Raw genomic sequence first — 20,331 nt, 5'->3', positions numbered from 1 at the left:
TCTACTTAAAGCATCCGCTACAACATTCGCCTTCCCCGGATGATACAAAATAGTGATATCGTAGTCCTTTAGTAACTCCATCCATCTCCTCTGTCTTAAGTTCAAATCTTTCTGAGTAAAGACATACTGAAGGCTACGATGATCTGTATAGATCTCACACTTAACCCCATATAAGTAGTGTCTCCATTGCTTTAATGCAAACACTACTGCAGCCAATTCCAAATCATGAGTTGGATAGTTACTTTCATGCACCTTTAATTGCCTTGAAGCATAAGCAATCACACTCTTCTCTTGCATTAGTACTGCGCCCAAACCAGAATAGGATGCATCACAATAAACAATGAAGTTCTTACCCTCTACTGGCAAGGTAAGGATAGGTGCGGTAGTCAAAAAAGTCTTGAGCTTCTGAAAGCTTTCCTCACATTCGTCCGATCGTACAAATGGAACACTCTGCTTAGTCAAGTTTGTCAATTGGGAAGCAATAGAAGAGAATCCCTTGACGAATCGGCGGTAGTAGCTAGCTAACCCAACAAAGCTCCTTATTTCTGACACATTAGTGGGTCTTACCCAATTCTTCAGTGTTTCAATCTTAGAAGGATCCACCATCACTCCTTCCTTAGAAACCACGTGCCCCAAGAAGGACACTGCATCTAGCCAAAACTCACACTTAGAGAACTTGGCATAAAGCTTTTTCTCCCTCAACATTTCCAATACCATTCTCAAATGCTCTTCATGTTCCTTCTTGCTCTTTGAGTATACCAATATATCATCAATAAATACGATCACGAAGAGGTCCAAATATGGCTTAAAAATCCCGTTCATCAAGCTCATGAACGCAGCAGGGGCATTCGTAAGACCAAAGGACATCACTACAAATTCGTAATGCCCATACCTCGTTCGAAAAGCAGTCTTTGGCACATCCGTTGCCCGTATTTTCAACTGATGATAACCGGATCTCAAGTCAATCTTAGAGAAGACACAAGCACCTTGTAACTGATCGAACAAGTCATCAATGCGGGGAAGAGGATACTTGTTCTTTATGGTTACCTTGTTTAGTTGTCTGTATTCTATACACATTCGAAAACTCCCATCCTTCTTCTTTACAAACAAAACCGGAGCACCCCAAGGAGATGCACTTGGTCTAATAAAGCCTTTGTTTAACAACACTTGAAGTTGTGCCTTTAACTCTCTTAACTCTGCGGGAGACATTCTATAAGGGGGTATAGAAATGGGGAGAGTACCCGGTTCAAGATCAATACAGAAGTCAATATCCCTATCTGGTGGCATACCAGGAAGATCTGCAGGGAACACATCCAGAAACTCACAGACCACCGAAACCGACTCAATCGAAGGTACTTGGGTAGTGTCATCCTTGAGATGTGCCAAGAAAGCTAAACACCCTTTACTAACCATTTTCTTAGCACGAAGAAAGGAGATGATATGCACCGGATTGGAAGTGTAGTCACCCTCCCACACTAACGGATCTGTCCCAGGCTTGGCTAACGTCACCGTTTTAGCATTACAATCCAAAATTGCAAATTGCGGAGAAAGCCAAGTCATACCCAGAATTACATCAAAATCATCCATTTCTAAGATAACCAAATCTACATAAGTATTGCTCCCCACAAAATTTACAAGACAAGACCTATACACCTTTTCAACTATCACAGACTCACCCACCGGAGTAGAAACACGAATAGGTATGTCAAGCAATTCACAATGTAAATTAAGACCATTAGCAAATGCGGAAGATACATAAGAAAATGTGGATCCGGGATCAAATAATATAGAAGCCATGCAATCACAAACCAAAAGATTACCTGTGATGACAACATCAGATACCTCCGCTTCAGACCGCCCAGGGAAAGCGTAACAATGGGCCCTATCGTTTGTCTGTCCATTGCCCCTACCATGTTGTGATGTAGTGACCCCAGTTTGCCCATTACCTCTGCCGTTTTGGTGAACACCATTACCTCGACCACCACGTCCTCCAGAATAACGGCCTCTACCATGACCACCTCTACCTCTAGCTATTGGGGGTCTATAACTTTGTCTGGGACAATTTTTCCTAATATGTCCAATCTCCCCACATCCATAACACTCTCTGGAGTCAAGCATAGGCCTCTCTGAGAAGTTTTGACGGTCTGAGGTGGTCCCCCAACTACAGTCTGTAGTGAAGACTGAATTGGTCGGACAGAGTAACTTCCCGAACCCTGTCCTCTAGTGTAAGAACCATTAAACTCACCTCCCTTTCGAAACCTTTTTGATGTCGATGTTGTGGTGAAGTCGTCTAGCTTCACTCCTTCCACTTCTATCACAAAGTCTACCACCTCTTGGAAGGATTTTGCCGTTGCCGCTATCTGTAAGGCCGAAATCCGCAATTCTGACCTCAACCCCTTCACAAACTGGCGAATTCGCTCTTGTGGACTGAAACATAGTTGGGTGGCATACCGGGATAATGCACGAAACTTAGCGTCATATGCATTGACCGACATCCTACCTTGCTATAGGCTCAAGAACTCATCCCTTTTCCTATCCCTCAAAGTTCGGGGGATATACTTCTCCATAAACAAGCTAGAGAATGAGGCCCAAGTCATAGGTGGTGCCTCTATTAGTTGACACTCGATATGTGACCGCCGCCACATTTTGGCGTTCCCTTGAAACTGATAAGTCACAAACTCCACACCAAACCGTTCTACTATACCCATCTTGTGTAGTAGCTCGTGACAGTCAACCAGAAAATCATAAGCATCCTCCGATTCAGCACCCTTGAAGACCGGAGGTTTCAATTTCAAGAACTTACTGAAAAGTTCATGCTGATCATTTGTCATTATAGGCCCAGTAGTCAGACGTGGAAATGTGCCTATGTCCAATGAGGCCTCCATACGAGGAGCCATAGTGGCTGCATGTTTTACTTCCGGAGCCTGAGGTGCTGGTGCAGAAAACACTGGGGGTGTCTGGCCCTGATCAGATAACCCGCTAAGATAAGCCAGAACCTGATTGATCATCTCTGGGGTAGGTTGGGGTGGCATTTCTCATACTGTACTTGCTCATTCACCCCATCCTCCCCCTCTCTTACTACTTCCTCAGTCGGTGGAGGAGTCACCGCCCTAGTACCAGATGGGCTCGGTGCTCGTCCTCTTCCTCTAGAGGACGTCCTCCCATGACCTCTACCACGGCCCCTTGCCGCTGTTCTTCCTCGAGCCACAGCCCCAGTGGCTGGCTCAGTTGTTTCTTGTCTGGCCGGTGTTGGTGTTGACGTAGTCGTTGCTCTAGTTCTAACCATCTGCGAAAGAGAGTGAAGATGGTCAGATACCAATTCGTATCGCCTAGATACCAATTGGACTCAAGTAGTAGCACGAAAGAAAGAATGAAAGAGTGAAATTTTCCTAAAGTCTTATAGCCTCTCTAGGAAAAGTAAAGGCGTCCCCCTACCGTTCCTTAAGACTCTACTAGACCTGTTCTTGTGTGATGAGACCAACGAACCTAATGCTCTGATACCAAGATTGTCACGACCCAAATCCGGGCCGCGACTGGCACCCACACTTACCCTCCTATGTGAGCGAACGAACCAATCTAAACCTTAACATTTCAATATAACATAAACAGAAAGTAATGCGGAAGACTTAACTCATTAAATAAAGACCAATTCTTTAACTTCTAAAATTCAACATCTATTATTCCCCCAAAATCTTGAAGTCATCATCACAAGAACATCTACGATCAAATGACTAAACTAAGAGTATTCTAAAAGCTAAAAATACATAAGAAGCTAGTCCATGCCGGAAGTTCAAGGCATCAAGACTTGAAGAAGAAGACCTAGTCCAAGCTAGAAGCATTAGCTCACCCTGAATATCCGATATGACGAAGACTGGCTAGAATCACTGCTGAGTTGAAGATGACGAAACGTTTGCTGCAATCCTCAAATAACAAGAAGAAAACATAAAAGTAGGGGTCAGTACAAAACACGGATACTGAGTAGATATCATCGGCCAACTCAAAATAGGGAACAGTATATATCAAATAATATCATAATTCAACTATAAAACTCAACATGTAGCAACAACAAGTACTATAATCATCAATAAGTACCATCAAGTTCATCCATGAGGGCTCAAGCCTCAATACCATACTCATTTGGGAATTAAGTTTATTAAGTTGAATATATTATCATCTTTCAAGATTCATTATCTTTCTTCCTCATGTGTCGGTACGTGACACTCCGATCCCCTACTGCTATGTGTCGGTACGTGACACTCCGATCCCCTAATTCTACGTGTCGGTTCGTGACACTCGATCCCCTATATGTGTCGGTATGTGACACTCCGATCCCCTATATGTGTCGGTACGTGACACTCCGATCCACTAATACTATGTGTCAGAACGTGACACTCCGATCCACTAATACTATGTGTCGGAACGTGACACTCCGATCCCCTATATGTGTCGGTACGTGACACTCCGATCCCCTATATGTGTCGGTACGTGACACTCCGATCCCCTATATGTGTCGGTACGTGACACTCCGATCCCCTATATGTGTCGGTACGTGACACGCCGATCCCCTATATGTGTCGGTACGTGACACTCCGATCCCCTATATGTGTCGGTACGTGACACTCCGATCCACTAATACTATGTGTCGGAACGTGACACTCCGATCCACTAACATCATTCTGTAAATCATCAAGCCTTCTCTATACCAAGGCATTATCAATCCCATTACTTTAATTCATCAAGCCTTCTTCTATACCAAGGCATCATCATTAATAATGTATATTAAAGTTTCTTTTCAAGATTTGGGATTCAATATTTTCATCATGCTTATCTTATCACAATCACATAATCATATTCATGCAAACATACCATTAAGCATATAGTAGGGTTTACAATACTACCAATACATATCATTCACTATTAAGAGTTTACTTATGAAAGCATGAAACCATAACCTACCTCCACCGAAGAATTGAAATCAAGCAAGTTAATCCTCAAAGCTTGGTGTTTTCCTCTTCTTCTCGATCGTTTCTCTCTCTTCCTTCTTGTTCTTTCTATTTTCTTATTCAAACCCTCTTTCTTTTACCCTAATTAGTATATAATTAAGAATAAAAGATGGCAATAATACCCCACTAATTAACTTAGGGTTACCTTTTTTAACCCCCAAGAATTTGAGTTATTAATATAAACCCACGAACTTTATAATTAAGGCAAGAACAGTGAAAAACGCCCCTTAAAACTTAACCAGAAATCCGACTCCAACTGGGATTATGCAAACTGTGACGGGCCGTCGCGCCTGCGACGGTCCGTCCTGCAGGCCGTCGGAAGGGTCAGAGACTCAGTTTCCACTGAATTATCTGTGACGGTCCGTCACGCCTGTGACGGTCCGTCCTGCCATTCCGTTACGAAGTTCAGAGAGTCGATTTTCAGTACCCAATTTAAGATTTTCTAAGTGTTTTGATACGAGACCCTGCGACGGTCCGTCGTGCCCATGACGGTCCGTCGTGGGGTCCGTCGCTTCTGCCAATTTTTCCAGAATTGAAGTTTGTTGCTCAAAACGACTAAACAGGTCGTTACACCTGTGATGATGTGAAATTATGTGTTCTTCTAGGGATGATATTAGGTGATAATGTTAGAGTATGACTACGTGTTTGTGTGTGTAGTCTTAGCGTTGATGCATGATTATTCCTTGTTGACAATATGAGTGTATGATGTTTATATTGATGATGTTATAGTAGTGTGTAGGATGACTTATACATGATAATGGTTATTCCTATGTGCTTCTAGAATGATATTCAATATGTGCTAAAGTGAACTATGTGGTGTCTTGTTTTGAAAAGACTTTTATCCCTTACTTGATACATGTATGAATGTCAATAGAGATGTATTGACTTCAAATGCCTTATGTTTCTTAGTCATGTATGTATGAATGATATGATACCTTGAATGATTTTTAGAAAAGGTCTTTTATATGAAACCTTGAACCTAGTGGTAAGGTTATGAACATTGAAGTCGAAAGATGTAATGGTACCCTTCTTGTAATGAATGATGAACTTAGGGTTGGTTTGATGGAATAGAATCATATCATCCTTAGGAAAGTCAATAGAGCTATCTATGTCGCCAATGTAAGGCTTCCCTTGGGGACCTCTTTTGTAGGGTCAATGTGATAAGGTTATTAACATGATATGAAACCTCTTCATGTTATCCATAATGTAAATTAATCTATAAGAACACCTACATGGGATGAGTCTAACACCGATTGAGTATGGTAATGGAAGTAGTTTTACTTAAGAATGAGTCTAGACTTCAATGAAACGCTTAATTTTCCTTAACCATGTTCCTACATGTGATGTGTTAAAGTTCTACTAATTTCAAGGTGAACACATACCATCAGAGTAGGTTACAATATCGGATTCCATGATTTGCTACCATGGTCTATGTGGGTTATTGTCTACTCTCATCATATGGGATATCTACTAGTATTGGATATGTTCTATGAAGTTTAGGCGATGGTATCGAACCCTATCTAGACATTGCTCAATAGGCTTTGAATATTTTAGTAACAGTCCTTAGGTCTTCTTCAAGACCATTATTTCAATGTTCTTATGCGATGAATGTCTATTAAATGAACTAAGTAAAGTAATGGCCTAAGTTAGAAAGTATGTTAATGAATACGTGCTTACATAGAGTAGTTAAGGAATGTCTTGTTAAGGTGAAAAGAGGGCATAGGAATAGTGATTTCATATGTTACCTTGATAAGTCATATGTGTCACGACTAACAAGTACACCCGTGAAGTTAGGATATCCTTGTGTAGTCACACGGCAGATTGAGTTCAAGAAGTGTCATAGAAGATTCTCTTAGTAGTCATTGCATAATAAACATTCTAAAACTAGTTAAAATATAAAACTTTCTTCACACTCGAAGAAATCTTTCATAAACAATACGCAAGCGAAAGTCTTCCATTTTAAAAATTAAATTTTTACAACAATCTACTTGAACCATATAAACTTTGGAGCTTACCACACTTGTTATTAATCCCATCGAATACATAAAAATAAAGACCTAAGAGAAAAAGGAACATGTGGATATTGTACTCGAATCGATGAGGACTCACCAATACATCATCTTCAACACTTAGAAACCTATCCTTCATTCATGGAACATAAAGATTTCATATCCCTACACTTTAGTCAAAAAGTAAAAAGAAGGGGTTAGAACATTAAGTGTTAAGTATGGAAGACATGCAAAAACCATGAATGAGGGACATTTATTATATAACATGGTTTTCATGAATATCGATTAAAACATCAAGCTATAAGCATAAGAACAACTTTTAAAAACTCAAAAACACATAAGAAATCATTTAGAGAAAAAGTCACATTTTAGAAACCTTAGAGTGAACTAAATTCACTATTATAATGAAGTTCCATCACATCACTTTAAACACCTTTTAGCATGTAATCTTTTAACTCAAAAATATCTAAGATTCACTTAATTCACACAAAGAGAGACCGCCAATACACCCTCTCCAGATGTTCCTAAACGACCGTGAAGATTACTTATAATGAGTCACATACACACTTAAGAGATGTCAACATAAGAACAAGATATTTTCCTACCAAGGTTACAGTAAGGTTCACTTGAGTGAGTTGTGAAGCGACCGCCCATACAATCCCTTACACATACACTTACGAGATCCTAAAGACACCTTATTATAGAATCACTCACATTTAACACATTAGCATGTGGGCGATATGACAATCTCCTTCCAATGGTTATCAAAAGACTTACTTAAGTAAATAAATAAGATAACGTCCATAGTGACCTCTTCAAGATTACCGAAATAATCCTTCAAATTACCTAAGTCATAGATCATGTCCACATAATTATCAAACTTCCCAAACTAGAGTCATTCTTAAGACTTATCTATGTATGATAATAATTGGCCATTCCTATGTCCCCTTTACACCATAACTAGACAACCCTTAATTACTATAGATAAGTGCTACTTCATTTTAACATACTTTCTAAGATTAAGTCATTTCATTCATTAGTTCAGTAGAGACTCAGTAATCACCTAAAGTAAATTCAAGTAATGGTCTTAGACAAGACCTAGGGACTTTGACTAACACCTTCAAAGAGCATTGTGCAATGTCTAAATAGTGTCACTTACAACTACCTAAACTTCATAGAACTTCTCTAATGCTAGTAAGTATCCAACAAGATGAAAATATGCATTAACCTACATAGACCATGTTAGCAACTCATGGAATCCGGATTTCTAACCTACTTTGATGAGGGTGTTCTTTTTTCCTAGGGTAGAACTAGGAAACATCCTATGTAGGTACATGATTAAGGAATATGAAGGGCGTGCTTTTTATTCTAGTATCAAACTTAACTAGTACTACTTTCTTTACCATACTCACTCGGTGCTAGCCTTCGTTCTCATAAAACAATTAACATTGAAGGTTCACATAAGAGGATTTCATAACAAGTTCATAACCTAATCACATTTAGCCTACAAAAGAGGTCATCTAAGGGTTACCTTCAAATGGCGACAGGAAGCTCATTATGACTTTCCTAAGGTTTGATATGATGCCTTTCAAACTAATCAACCTTAAATCCATCATCCTTTACTTTGAGGGAACCATACGACTTTGGGCTTTAATATACATAACCTTCCCACTAGGTTCATGGTGTCGCATAAAAGACTCACTTAACATCATTGAAGGTCACATATCTTTCATACATTAAAGACTAAGAGACTACAGAACTCTAAGTCAAGACATCAGATATTCATTTTCATACAAGCATCAAGTAAGGGACACAAGTAAACTAAGACAAGACACCATATACTTCACCTTAACACATATTACTAGTCATTCAATAAGCACATAGGAATAAACATTATCATGTTTAAGTAATACAACAAACTACCATATCATCATCAATATAACTATTATAGAATCATATAAACAAGTAGGAACAACCATACATCAACCCTATGACTAAACATAAAAGCACATTGTCATAGATTACATGATTTCCTAGCATACATAGAGAGAAAATATGCTTTCACATTACTTCCCAAATTGATATAACTACTCATACATCACATAAAACAACTATACGAATCATCATAATACTTTAAATCGTGCGGACAATGCCATGATCATCATATTGCATAAAGTAACGCCGACAAGGCGATGTCAATTGCAAGTAAAGCACATAACATCGCCACCATAAGTGCACCATATCTGTACAACATAATTGAGGTCTAATTAACATCAAAATATAGGAACTAGGGCAGCATACTCCACTCCATCTTACAACTTCGACTTCAAGGCTAAGTCATCCAATTAGATATTCTAAAGCCCTTACCCAAGGCCACAACTAATGACTCAATACAATTATATAGATAATCAATGAAACTAGGTCAATTCATTAAATATTTATCAATCTAATACAACCTAGATATCAGTTGAATATAATTATTGCATCATTATAATGCCCATAAAAAATTTCATTTGATATCATATGCCTTAAGTCAATATCAATTCAATAATCTTAACAGGCAATAGATCTAAGAGAATCCATTACTAAATTAATAAAATTGAAACATCCTATACACCATACATACAAAATATCTTCATGAATCAAAAATCCTATACCAATCTACACATGAATCCATGAATATCAAGCCACAATCAATTCACCCATATTTTAGTGAAATTTAGAAATTTGATAAGATCAAGGGTTCTTGGAGAATTTCATTGGAAAACATAAATTAAACGTCAATTTCATCATAAATACACGTTTGGAAACCATTTATGCAGGAACCCAAGACATGGAGTAGAAATCAGACCTTTTCATCTTTTTTCAAATCCTTTGAAAACCATCTTTGAAATTGACTCTAAGGTGAGAGCAACACTTATATGAATAACTACCATACCATATTTGATGAATCCAAAGCTAATTGAAGATTAAAATCCATTGAAGAATCATCTTCAAGCTTAATCTTCATCTTGAACTCACATGGAAGTTTTTCTAGAAACATTAGGAGGGAAAGTTTTTTTATTTAGGTTTTAGGGTTATAATGAGAGTTTGATGAATTATATACTATTAATGTACCCATGAACAAGTAAAATAATCATCCTCCAATTTTTAAAAGACTTAGGGTGAAATCCCAACTTCACCCCTAATATTATAGAAACATGACATTAAACATGCACCCATCAATGTGACCATCGACAGACCGATGGTCAGGCCACGACCCGTCGATGAATTTTCATTGGTTGCTTCAGAGAGTCCTCAACCTGCAGGAAAGATGGCTCCATCGATCAGACAAATATATGGGCCATCGCCTGATCCATCATTTTGCCACTACTTGAAAGTGTTGGTATCTAAGTTGGGGTCCTCCCTTAGGGCCCCTTTTTGGGTCCTATGTAGAGTCGTACCTGGACATTTCAACACCAAATATGTTCATATACAAGTTTAGGACCTACCACATGAGTTTTATCCAAACAAACATGTAAAACTCGATGAAACATACATATACACGTGTGGTCATTTCAATGAAAGCCTTTCAAACGTCATGGTCGTTCTTGATTTTTTTACCTCCAAACCTCACAAAACTTGACAAACTGATTTAAACACCATATAAAATCAATTAAGAACCATATGATATCATGAATCACACATAAACACATAAAACACATGAGTGCATATAGGTTACTTATTCGTCCAACATCTTTGTCATCCTTTGACGTTTGACATCCAATGCACCTAAAATCTTAGCTACTACCTCGATATAACAATATAGAAACAATTAGGAACTTAGATCACCACTACATCAGCTTTAGGCTCTAACTCTACCTGAATCATTTTTGGGGTCTTACAATCTCCTCACTTGGACAACATTCGTCTTCAAATGACACTTGTCACTCTCCGAACAATAACAAGAGTAAGAATTCAATTAGACACTCATAAACATTTCATATAATACATAATCGAGAATAACACGTCAATTACATAATTAAGAGAATCACAACAAAAGAAGAAACTAGAAGACAATTCTATAACTCATCATGCTATAAAACTCACATGCTTCATTCCAAATAGAAAAAAAACATTTTATATTCAATATCATGCTTATATACATCAGGTCTAACCACATTATAACATTTTTAGACCAAGAAATTAATTAGTTAATTTTTTAAAATGTTCACATTGAACTGCCAATATGCATTACAGTAAATTGTGTAACTTTTGCAAAAATGCAACTTTTAGGCAATTCATGACAGAAACAAGCTAACATGCAAGATAACATCTTATAAACACATTTTACAACATAATCAGGGTTTTATAAATTCACAGTGCAAGAATTTAATGAAATTCAATTTCAACAAAACAACAATCAAACATGCACATAAGGAGAAAGATAGGAACTCGTCTTCTACAAAATACTCCTATACAGTAAAGTTACAAAGAACTCTTTGGTTTAGGCTTGAATAAACATATTATGAATGGTTAAGGGCACCTCACTCAAAACAAAAATTACCCTTCACCATACTCCCCCACTTAGGAGATACCCATTCTAAGGTCAACAAAACATTACTGTAAGGAACTCCCTGAAGGCACCTTAAACCATACTAACACTTTCTTCCAAAGACGGCATTCCGGACCCGATATGGGCATTATGAGTTTAGAGTGCTGTCCTTTGGGCTGACTAATGCTCCAGCGATGTTCATGGATTTAATGAATCGAGTATTTAAACCATTCCTTGATATGTTTGTTATTGTATTTATAAACGATATTCTGGTCTATTCACGTTCAGAAGAGGAGGATGCAGACCATTTAAGGACGGTACTTAGGGTGCTTCAGCACCAGAAGTTGTATGCTATATTTTCTAAATGCGAGTTCTGGTTGACTTCAGTGGCATTCTTGGGACATATTATTGGAGCTTATGGTATTCGGGTAGACACGTAGAAGATTGAGGCGGTAAAGACTTTGCCCAGACCTACGACACCTACTGAGGTACGCAACTTTCTGGGGTTAGCAGGATATTACAGGAGATTCATAGAAAAGTTTGCCTCAATTTCAGCGCCTTTGAAAAGGCTAACTCAAAAGGCAGCCAAGTTCCAGTGGACTGATGCTTGTGAGCGAAGCTTCCAGCTATTGAAAGACAAATTGACTACAGCTCTAGTCCTAACTCTTCCGGAGGGACCAGACGGCTATGTTATTTATTGTGATGCTTCATGTGTGGGGCTAGGATGTGTACTGATGCAGCATGGCAAAGTTATAGCCTATGAGTCCCGACAGCTTAGGAAGCATGAAAAGAACTATCCTAGTCACGATCTAGAGTAAGCGGTCGTGGTTAATGCCTTGAAGATATGGAGGCATTATTTATATGGTGTCCATGTGGACATCTATACAGATCATAAGAGTCTCCAATATATCTTTAAACAGAAGGAGCTGAACTTACGATAGAGGCGGTGGTTAGAGTTGCTAAAGGATTATGATGTTGATATTTTATATCATCCAGGGAAAGCGAATGTTGTAGCAGATGCTCTTAGCCGTAAGTCCATGGGTAGTTTGACAGATGTACAACCAGAAAGGAGGGATATGGTTCGGGAGATTCAGCGGTTATCCAGCTTTGGAGTCCGTGTAGCTAATTCAGAAGATAGTGGAGTTTCTATTCGAGAGGTTGCTGAGTCCTTAATCATAGATGAGGTAATGAGAAACCAATACAAGGACCCTATTCTGGCACAGTATAGAGATGCCGGTCTTCAAAAGGAAAAGACCTCATTTAAGGTTACACCTGACGGAGTGTTACGATATGAAGGCAGATTGTGTGTACCCGATACTGCGTGGCTACGACGGCAGGTTATGGGAGAGGCACACTCTGCCCATTATTCTTCACCCTGGGTCAACGAAAATGTATCATGACCTCAGATGCTTATATTGGTGGGATGGCATGAAAAAGGACATAGCGGAGTTTGTTGCTCAGTGCCCGAATTGTCAACAAGTCAAGATCGAACATCAAAAGCCTGGTGGATTATTACAGGAGATAGAGATCCCAACTTGGAAATGGGAGATGATTAATATGGACTTCATTACATGCTTACCTCGCACTCAACGGAAGTATGACTCTATATGTTTTATTGTAGATAGGATGACGAAATCGGCCCATTTTCTTCCAGTCAGGACTACTTATTCGGCTGAATATTATGCGAGATTATATGTTAGGGAGATAGTGAGACTTCATGGGGTTCCCACGTCCATTATATCAGACAGAGGAGCTCAATTTACAGCCAACTTTTGGAGATCGTTTTAGAAGGGATTGGGGACACAGGTGAACCTTAGCACAACATTTCACCCTCAGACTGATGGGCAGGCTGAGCGTACTATTCAGACACTAGAAGATATGTTGCGAGCCTGTATTATTGACTTCAAAGGTAGTTGGGATGACCACTTGCCTCTCATTGAGTTTGCTTATAAAAATAGCTACCATTCTAGTATCCAGATGGCACCGTACGAGGCCTTATATGGGAGGAAGTGCAGATCACCTATTGGTTGGTTTGATGTTTGCGAGACTAATTTAATAGGCTCGGATGTGATTCAGCAAGCTGTTGACAAGGTGAAGCTTATTCAAGAAAGATTATTAGTATCCCAGAGTCGACAGAAGTCATATGCAGATAATCAGCGTCGAGATTTAAAGTTTCAGATTGATGACTGGGTATTCCTGAAGGTATCACCCATGAGGGGTGTGATGAGATTCGGCAGGAAGGGGAAGCTCAGTCCGAGATACATTGGGCCTTATCAGATTGTTCGTAGGATAGGCAAGGTTGCCTATGAGTTGGATCTACCATCTGATTTGGAGGCGGTACATCCAGTCTTCCGTGTATCGATGCTATATAAATGTGTTGGTGATCCTTCTAGAGTATTCCCCGTAGATGATATTCAGGTAACAGAAGAGTTTTCATATGAGGAGAAACCCGTGGCTATACTTGATCGCCAGGTTAGAAGGTTACGTACTAAGGATGTGGCTTCCGTCAAAGTGTTGTGGCAAAATAACAATAGGGAGGAGATGACTTGGGAAGCGGAAGACGAAATGAAGAACAAGTATCCCTACTTGTTCCCCGTACCTGCAGGTAATTCAATTCCTAGCTTGACTATATTGATAGATAATGAGATTATGTAGCTGTGAGGCATCTGTAAGTTACGGAATGCAGGTTGATAGGTATAACTTTTAGAGAGACCTCGTTGGAATTGGTTTTTTTGTAAGACGCTAACTTAACATTCGAGGACGAATGTTCCTAAGGGGGGAAGGATGTTATGCCTCGTATTTTTTTTATGCGTAGTGTGCATCATGATCGAGTAGACGTAAGTCCGGGGAATGAGTTTTTATTTTAAGTTCCAAGTGATTAAAGAAATATTAGGCCGGGTAATGTTCGTGCGGAGTTTCTTGCATATGTCACCAAGTTCTTCACTAGAGGTCCGGGTAGGTATATGATATATATGATTGGTTATGAGGATGGTCATGATGATGATAATGACGGAGATGACGTGATGATTATTTTGCCGAGCCCCTTACTAGGGAAGCTGGGCACCTTATATGTTAAATATATGCATGATTTTCACTTAAAAGGGTATAGGTGTAGCGATATCTTGTTTCGACTTGACATATTGGTGTCCTGTCATCTTTACCTTATGCTTTACATACTCAGTACATTGTCCGTACTGACCCCCCTTTCCTCGGGGGGCTGCGTTTCATGCCCGCAGGTGTAGACGCACAGTTCGGTGATCCTCCCGCCTAGGATATCTACTCTGCTGATTGGGAGAGCACCACTGTTCTGGAGCCTAGTCGTTTTGGTACATAACTTTTGTGTAGTCTTTTGCTTGTCTATGGGTGTGGCGGGGCCCTGTCCGGTCGAGTTTCACTAATGTACTCTTAGAGGTCTATGGACATTATGTGGGTTGTATATATATGTTTTGGATAATGGTCTGGACATGGTTTGTTTGGGATGTCCTCTTGTACAGGGGCAGCCTTGTCGGCTGCGTACATCATTGTGTATTGTGTAGTGGCAGCCTTGTCGGCTTACGTATGTTATTATGCTTTAAATAGTGGCGGCCTTGTCGGCTCGCGTATGCTTTTATGGTTGAATGGTTATGACTCCTTATGAGACAGGTCCTCTTTATATATATATATATATATATATATATATATATATATATATATATATATGACGTTGGGGTTTGCTTGATTTGATTAAATTCCATATTGTCTTAGTTTCAGTTGGTTATACTTAGCAGGTTTGTATGTGGGTGTCCAAAACGGGCACTAGTCACGGCCCACCGGGTTGGGTCGTGACATTAACGTTGACGTTTTCATTGACCATAAACGTCTTCAATATGTGTTTACACAAAAGGAGTTGAATCTCCTCTAAAGAAGATGGTTTAAACTTTCGAAGGATTATGACATGAGTGTCTTTACCAGCCTGACAAGGGTAAAGTGGTTGCGGATGATTTATGTAGTATGCCTATGGCTAGCGTGTCTTATGTGGAAGAAGAGAAGAATTAACTATTGAAGGATGTGCACAAGTTGGCTTATTTGGGTGAAGTATTAGAAGCTTGTCCAAATGAGGGTTTTATGTTGCATTATAACTCTGAATTGTCACTAGTAGTTGAGGTGAAATAAAAGCAACACCTTGATCCTGTAGTGTGGAGTTCAAGGATTCGGTACTTAGTAAACTCAATGAGCTATTCTCCTAAAGGGGGATGTTGTTCTTAGGTACCAGGGGAGATTATCTGTACGAGATGTTGATGTTTTGAGAAATTTATTTGAGAAAAAGCCTATGGTTCCAAAAGTTGAGCATCTAAAACCGGGTGGTTTAACAAAATCATGTATATTCCTACTTTGAACTGGGAAGATATCAATATGGAATTTGTTATATTGTTGTCTTTAACCCGGAGGCAAAATGATTCGATAGGGGTTATTGTTGATACATTGGCCAAATCTTCCAACTTTATCCACGTTAAGTTTACCTATATGGCCGAATTATATGCAACAATATACATTAAAGTGATTGTGATTCTTTATGTGATTCCTCTATCCATCACATCAGATACAGGTTCCCAATTCACTTCTCGTATATGGAAAGCATTTCAAAAGTGTTTAGGTACACAATTGAAGCTTAGCACCGCTTTTCATCATCAAGCTGATGGTCAAGTGTAACATACCAAAAAAACAATCAAAGATATGCTATTAGCTTATGTGATTTATTTTAAAAGTTTTTGGGATGAACAACTATCGTTTATTGACTTCTTTTATAATAATAGCTACCATTCAAGTACTTCTAAGGATCTTTTTGAAGCTATTTATGGCAGAAGGTGTAGATCTCCAGTCTCTCTTCAACCCTTGGTCCTAAGATTATATATGAGGCTACAGAGAATGTTCGGGTCATAAGGGATAGGTTGTAAATGGGGTATAGTTTAAAAAAGTCTTATGCCGACAATAGGATAAGAGATCTTGAGTTTGAAATAGGTGATCATGTTTATTTGAAGATTTCACCCATGAAGCGGGTGATAAAATTTGGACAGAAGGGGAAGTAATGTTTTCGGTACATTTTTCCTTATTATGTTTTTCAACAGGTCGGAAAAGTTACCTATGAATTGAAACTACGTATGGAACTAGTTTCTATTGGTCCGGTGTTTTATGTTTCTATGCTTAAGAAATGCATAGGTAACCCGACATATATCCTACGTATTAAAGGTCTAGGAGTGCATAAGAACCTCTCATATGATTAGGTTTTTGTATAAATCCTTGATCGACAAGTGAATATGTTGAGGAACAAAGAGGTTGCCTCCGTTGAAATACTATGGAGAAACCACCTATTTGAGGAAGCAACATTGGAGGAAGAGACCGACATGAAGTCCCTTTATCCTCATCTCATTTCTAATTAAGGTTAGTTTTTCCTATAAATGAGGGAAATAATGATTTAATATAAATTCGTCTTGTTTTTAAGTATGTGCATATTTTTGTAAAGTTAATGTCCAAAAGAGTTTTCATAAAAAAGGCTTTTTATGTTATCTTGGACTTATGTGAAATATATGTTTTGTCTTCTTGAGATTTTTCGGTCTTTTGATGTTTTGGTAGAAGAATATCATGGTAACACGTTAACGTCGTTTTGATCTCATTATGATGTTGAGAAGGAACTCCTATGAGCTGTGACTCATGAATATATGTATGTTGTTAGTTGTTCTGCTAGTGTTGAGTCTATCCTCCTTCTACAAAACATTTTAGTGTCATTCGGGGTGGAATATACCAAAGGGGGGATAACGTAACACTCTAAAAGTCCAATAGTTTATCTAGAGACTCACATGTTGGTCTAAGGTTAGTAACACTTTTCTACGTCTTTAAATAATGTTTATAAATCATTTGGGAAGTTTTAGTGTCAAGTCGTCAAGAAACGTGCATGACGTCCGCAAGCTAGTGTAATTGAACTACTTAAATGTCCTTAGGTTTTGTGAAGGCTTAGAGGTGTTTTATGAGGTATAAAACTGGTAAAATTACTTTATATAGGTAAAACAATGTATATTGATTTAAAAATTCAAGGTACGACCCCCTAGGGTCTAATTGGGGGTCAATGGAGAGACCCCAAACATAGTCAAGCAAGCTGCCAAACCAGCAGACCAAATGTTATAGGAGAGATGGGTCCACGTCGCGGACTTGGTGTGCCTTTGTCCAAAAATCAAGTATGCATCACGGGCACGGTGCAGACTCCTCTGTCTAAAAAATTAATTAAGAAATCTTGCGGGAGAAGCTCCACGTCACTTAATTGTTTCCCGATGAAAAAATCTGAAATTTGGAATTCAAATTTTTACTTTATTAAAAGGTTCATTTAAGTGTGGGGTCTTTTGGGTACTTAATGGGATGCCTTTATAATGGTTTTCAATGTGATTCTCTCACATTTACTCACTATAAAATACCATAAAGCTCTCATCTATCTCTACTTTCTCCCTATATTCATCCTCCATTGAAGAAGAAGGAATCTTGAACAAGAAGATCAAATTCCCAAGTTTTTTCACTAGAATTTCGTGGATTATTTCTCAATACGGTAAGGGTTCTTAACTCTTTGGATTCCTTTCCCCAAGAATTCCTTTCAAAGATGATTCTAACAATTCAATTTTCTAGAGTTGTTACTCTAAAAATGGGTTGTCACATCTGGGAATACCCCCTACACGTAACCGGTGTCGTCGTCCTCTATGAGGACTAAGACTAGACTCTTATCTTACATCGTTACATTCATAGGTGAAATTAGAGGAAATTTAAATTTTTTTACTACTTCTACATTTAGGTTAACATAGACCTCTTCATAGACATAATAGATATTTATCAAGTATACATAGACCCTTCGTTGTGGCATTGACCTCAGCTCATAACCATCTCATAAGAGTATACAATTTACGTCTAGCCCATACACAAATGAAACAAGATCAAATATAGGTCATACGATGTCTAATATCCCAATGAAACGGACAGAACATAAGAGTTTTAATACTAAAGCAACATCATAGGCTTGATTGTGGCGTTGCCCTCTTAGGTGAGGACCTACCAAAAATGGATAATAAATAATTCCAAGTCTTTTTCAAAGTCTTCTTTAAATGCCCTTCTATGGGCAAAACCTGAAGTGTTGGGGAAAAGGAAGAAATGTGGTTTGTACACCACTTGTACTATGTATGAGACCATATTCACACATATCATGAAAATATACTAAAAATTGAAATTTCCTTAAATATTCAATTTACCTTGAAAACCTTTATGCACACTCAATAAGACCATTCCAATCAATAAGATATATTCATTGTTTCATAGGAACGTACATCTCAAGAACATCAACATAAAAACTAGTAATGTCAACATGCATATCATGTAATTGAAGGCATGAAAAGTAACTCTTTCATCATGTCATAAATAACCACTAACATTAATAAGAGTTCCTCATCACATAACTAAAGAAAGACAATTACCACAACCCCTATCAAGTCAACAAGTGCAATGACAAAGCAAAGCCCTATAACCTTACTCAATGAAGTAACAGAACAAGAATCATGACCAACATCCCAATTCACATAGCGTGACATTTAAGAGTACATATAATCATACTTTAAAAATGTAGACCAACACATATTCATAAGTGAAACTAATCAACATATAGTATCAACAATGTGCAAATTCATCATATAAATATTATGTACAATTACAAGCATATTCATACATAATAAAATCCTCCTAAGACTACCTTCAAGGCAAGCTAGTGCAATATTTAGGTAGAGTCTTAGACAACTACCTAGACTAAGCTAAATCCCTTAGGTTATCTTAGGTAGAGTTAATTTCTTTAATTCATTTTACCTTTTGGGAACATGTTTCCTTAAATGACATAGACCACATGAGCTAATGTGGAATTCGGTGTCATGGAACTCTACACCGAAAGAAGGAGGACAACATGAAAAGGTTGTACCAAAACATGAACATAGCAACTATGTGGATCCACTATCTAGTATTCCTATCGGTACAACATAGTTCAAGTAATACCTTATATAGTTGGGACACTCTCTATGCTAAATGCATTGTATTCTCCAATCTCAAAAGTACATTAGTGATCCTATCTTCTCTATGTGGGAAGGGAAACTCCTCACTATAGTTCTGTCGGTGCTAAGGTAGAGTCCTTTTTTAAATAACTTTAATTTCATTATTAAGCATCATAGATTATTGTAGGTCATAGGGTCTAACCGTTGTATAAAAATCATCATAATCATCATATCTCAATAATAATTTCATAAGCATAATCCTTTCATGACAATTCATATAAGTGAGGTTAGAACATTAACATTCTTCAAAGCATGATAAGTGTAAATCATCACCATCCTTATAAAATTCTTATCCAACACAGCATAAACCATAGTCAAGACTTTTCAATTAAACATCATACCAACCCTGTCAATCCTTATACAATTCATATTGTAATACAACATTATGACTTAATCACAATTAACAATAATTGAAGTAAAGAATAGGGATCAAAAGACTTTCTAAGTCTCCTTCATAATTCATCATCAAATTCTTACCAAAACCCTTACTCAACCCAATGAGGGTATAGTATCATCATATAACCATAACAATATGATAACAAAGCTAATTTTATCACTATATCATAATCCAATACCAGTTCATTGTTTAAGATAAGATACATAGATCAAAGTCATAAACTAAATCAATTAATCAAGAACTATCATGATAGGACTATAATTCACCCTAATTTAGTAATTAT

General features: G+C 38.1%; 1 protein-coding gene across 1 annotated transcript; it reads left to right on the top strand.

The window, feature by feature from the left end:
* Positions 1-12,583: 12,583 nt before the first annotated feature.
* Positions 12,584-14,253, top strand: LOC138342016 (uncharacterized). Its single transcript, XM_069294197.1, has 4 exons — positions 12,584-12,730; positions 13,524-13,748; positions 13,845-14,018; positions 14,233-14,253. The coding sequence occupies exons 1-4, from the start codon at positions 12,584-12,586 to the stop codon at positions 14,251-14,253; spliced, it is 567 nt and encodes a 188-aa protein (XP_069150298.1).
* Positions 14,254-20,331: the final 6,078 nt, after the last annotated feature.

The sequence above is a fragment of the Solanum lycopersicum genome, chromosome 2 (assembly GCF_036512215.1).
Source record: "Solanum lycopersicum chromosome 2, SLM_r2.1".
Lineage (NCBI taxonomy): Eukaryota > Viridiplantae > Streptophyta > Magnoliopsida > Solanales > Solanaceae > Solanum > Solanum lycopersicum.
This window is presented reverse-complemented; position numbering and strand designations above follow the sequence as displayed.

What these genes read in the sequence shown, in the direction of transcription:
- LOC138342016 (XM_069294197.1), top strand. Translation starts at nt 12,584, where the DNA reads ATGGGTAGTTTGACAGATGTACAACCAGAAAGGAGGGATATGGTTCGG. An exon ending in ATGACTGGGTATTCCTGAAG is followed by an intron (nt 13,749 to 13,844) that starts GTATCACCCATG and finishes AGGATAGGCAAG; the next exon opens with GTTGCCTATGAGTTGGATCT. An exon ending in TGGCTATACTTGATCGCCAG is followed by an intron (nt 14,019 to 14,232) that starts GTTAGAAGGTTA and finishes TACGGAATGCAG; the next exon opens with GTTGATAGGTATAACTTTTA.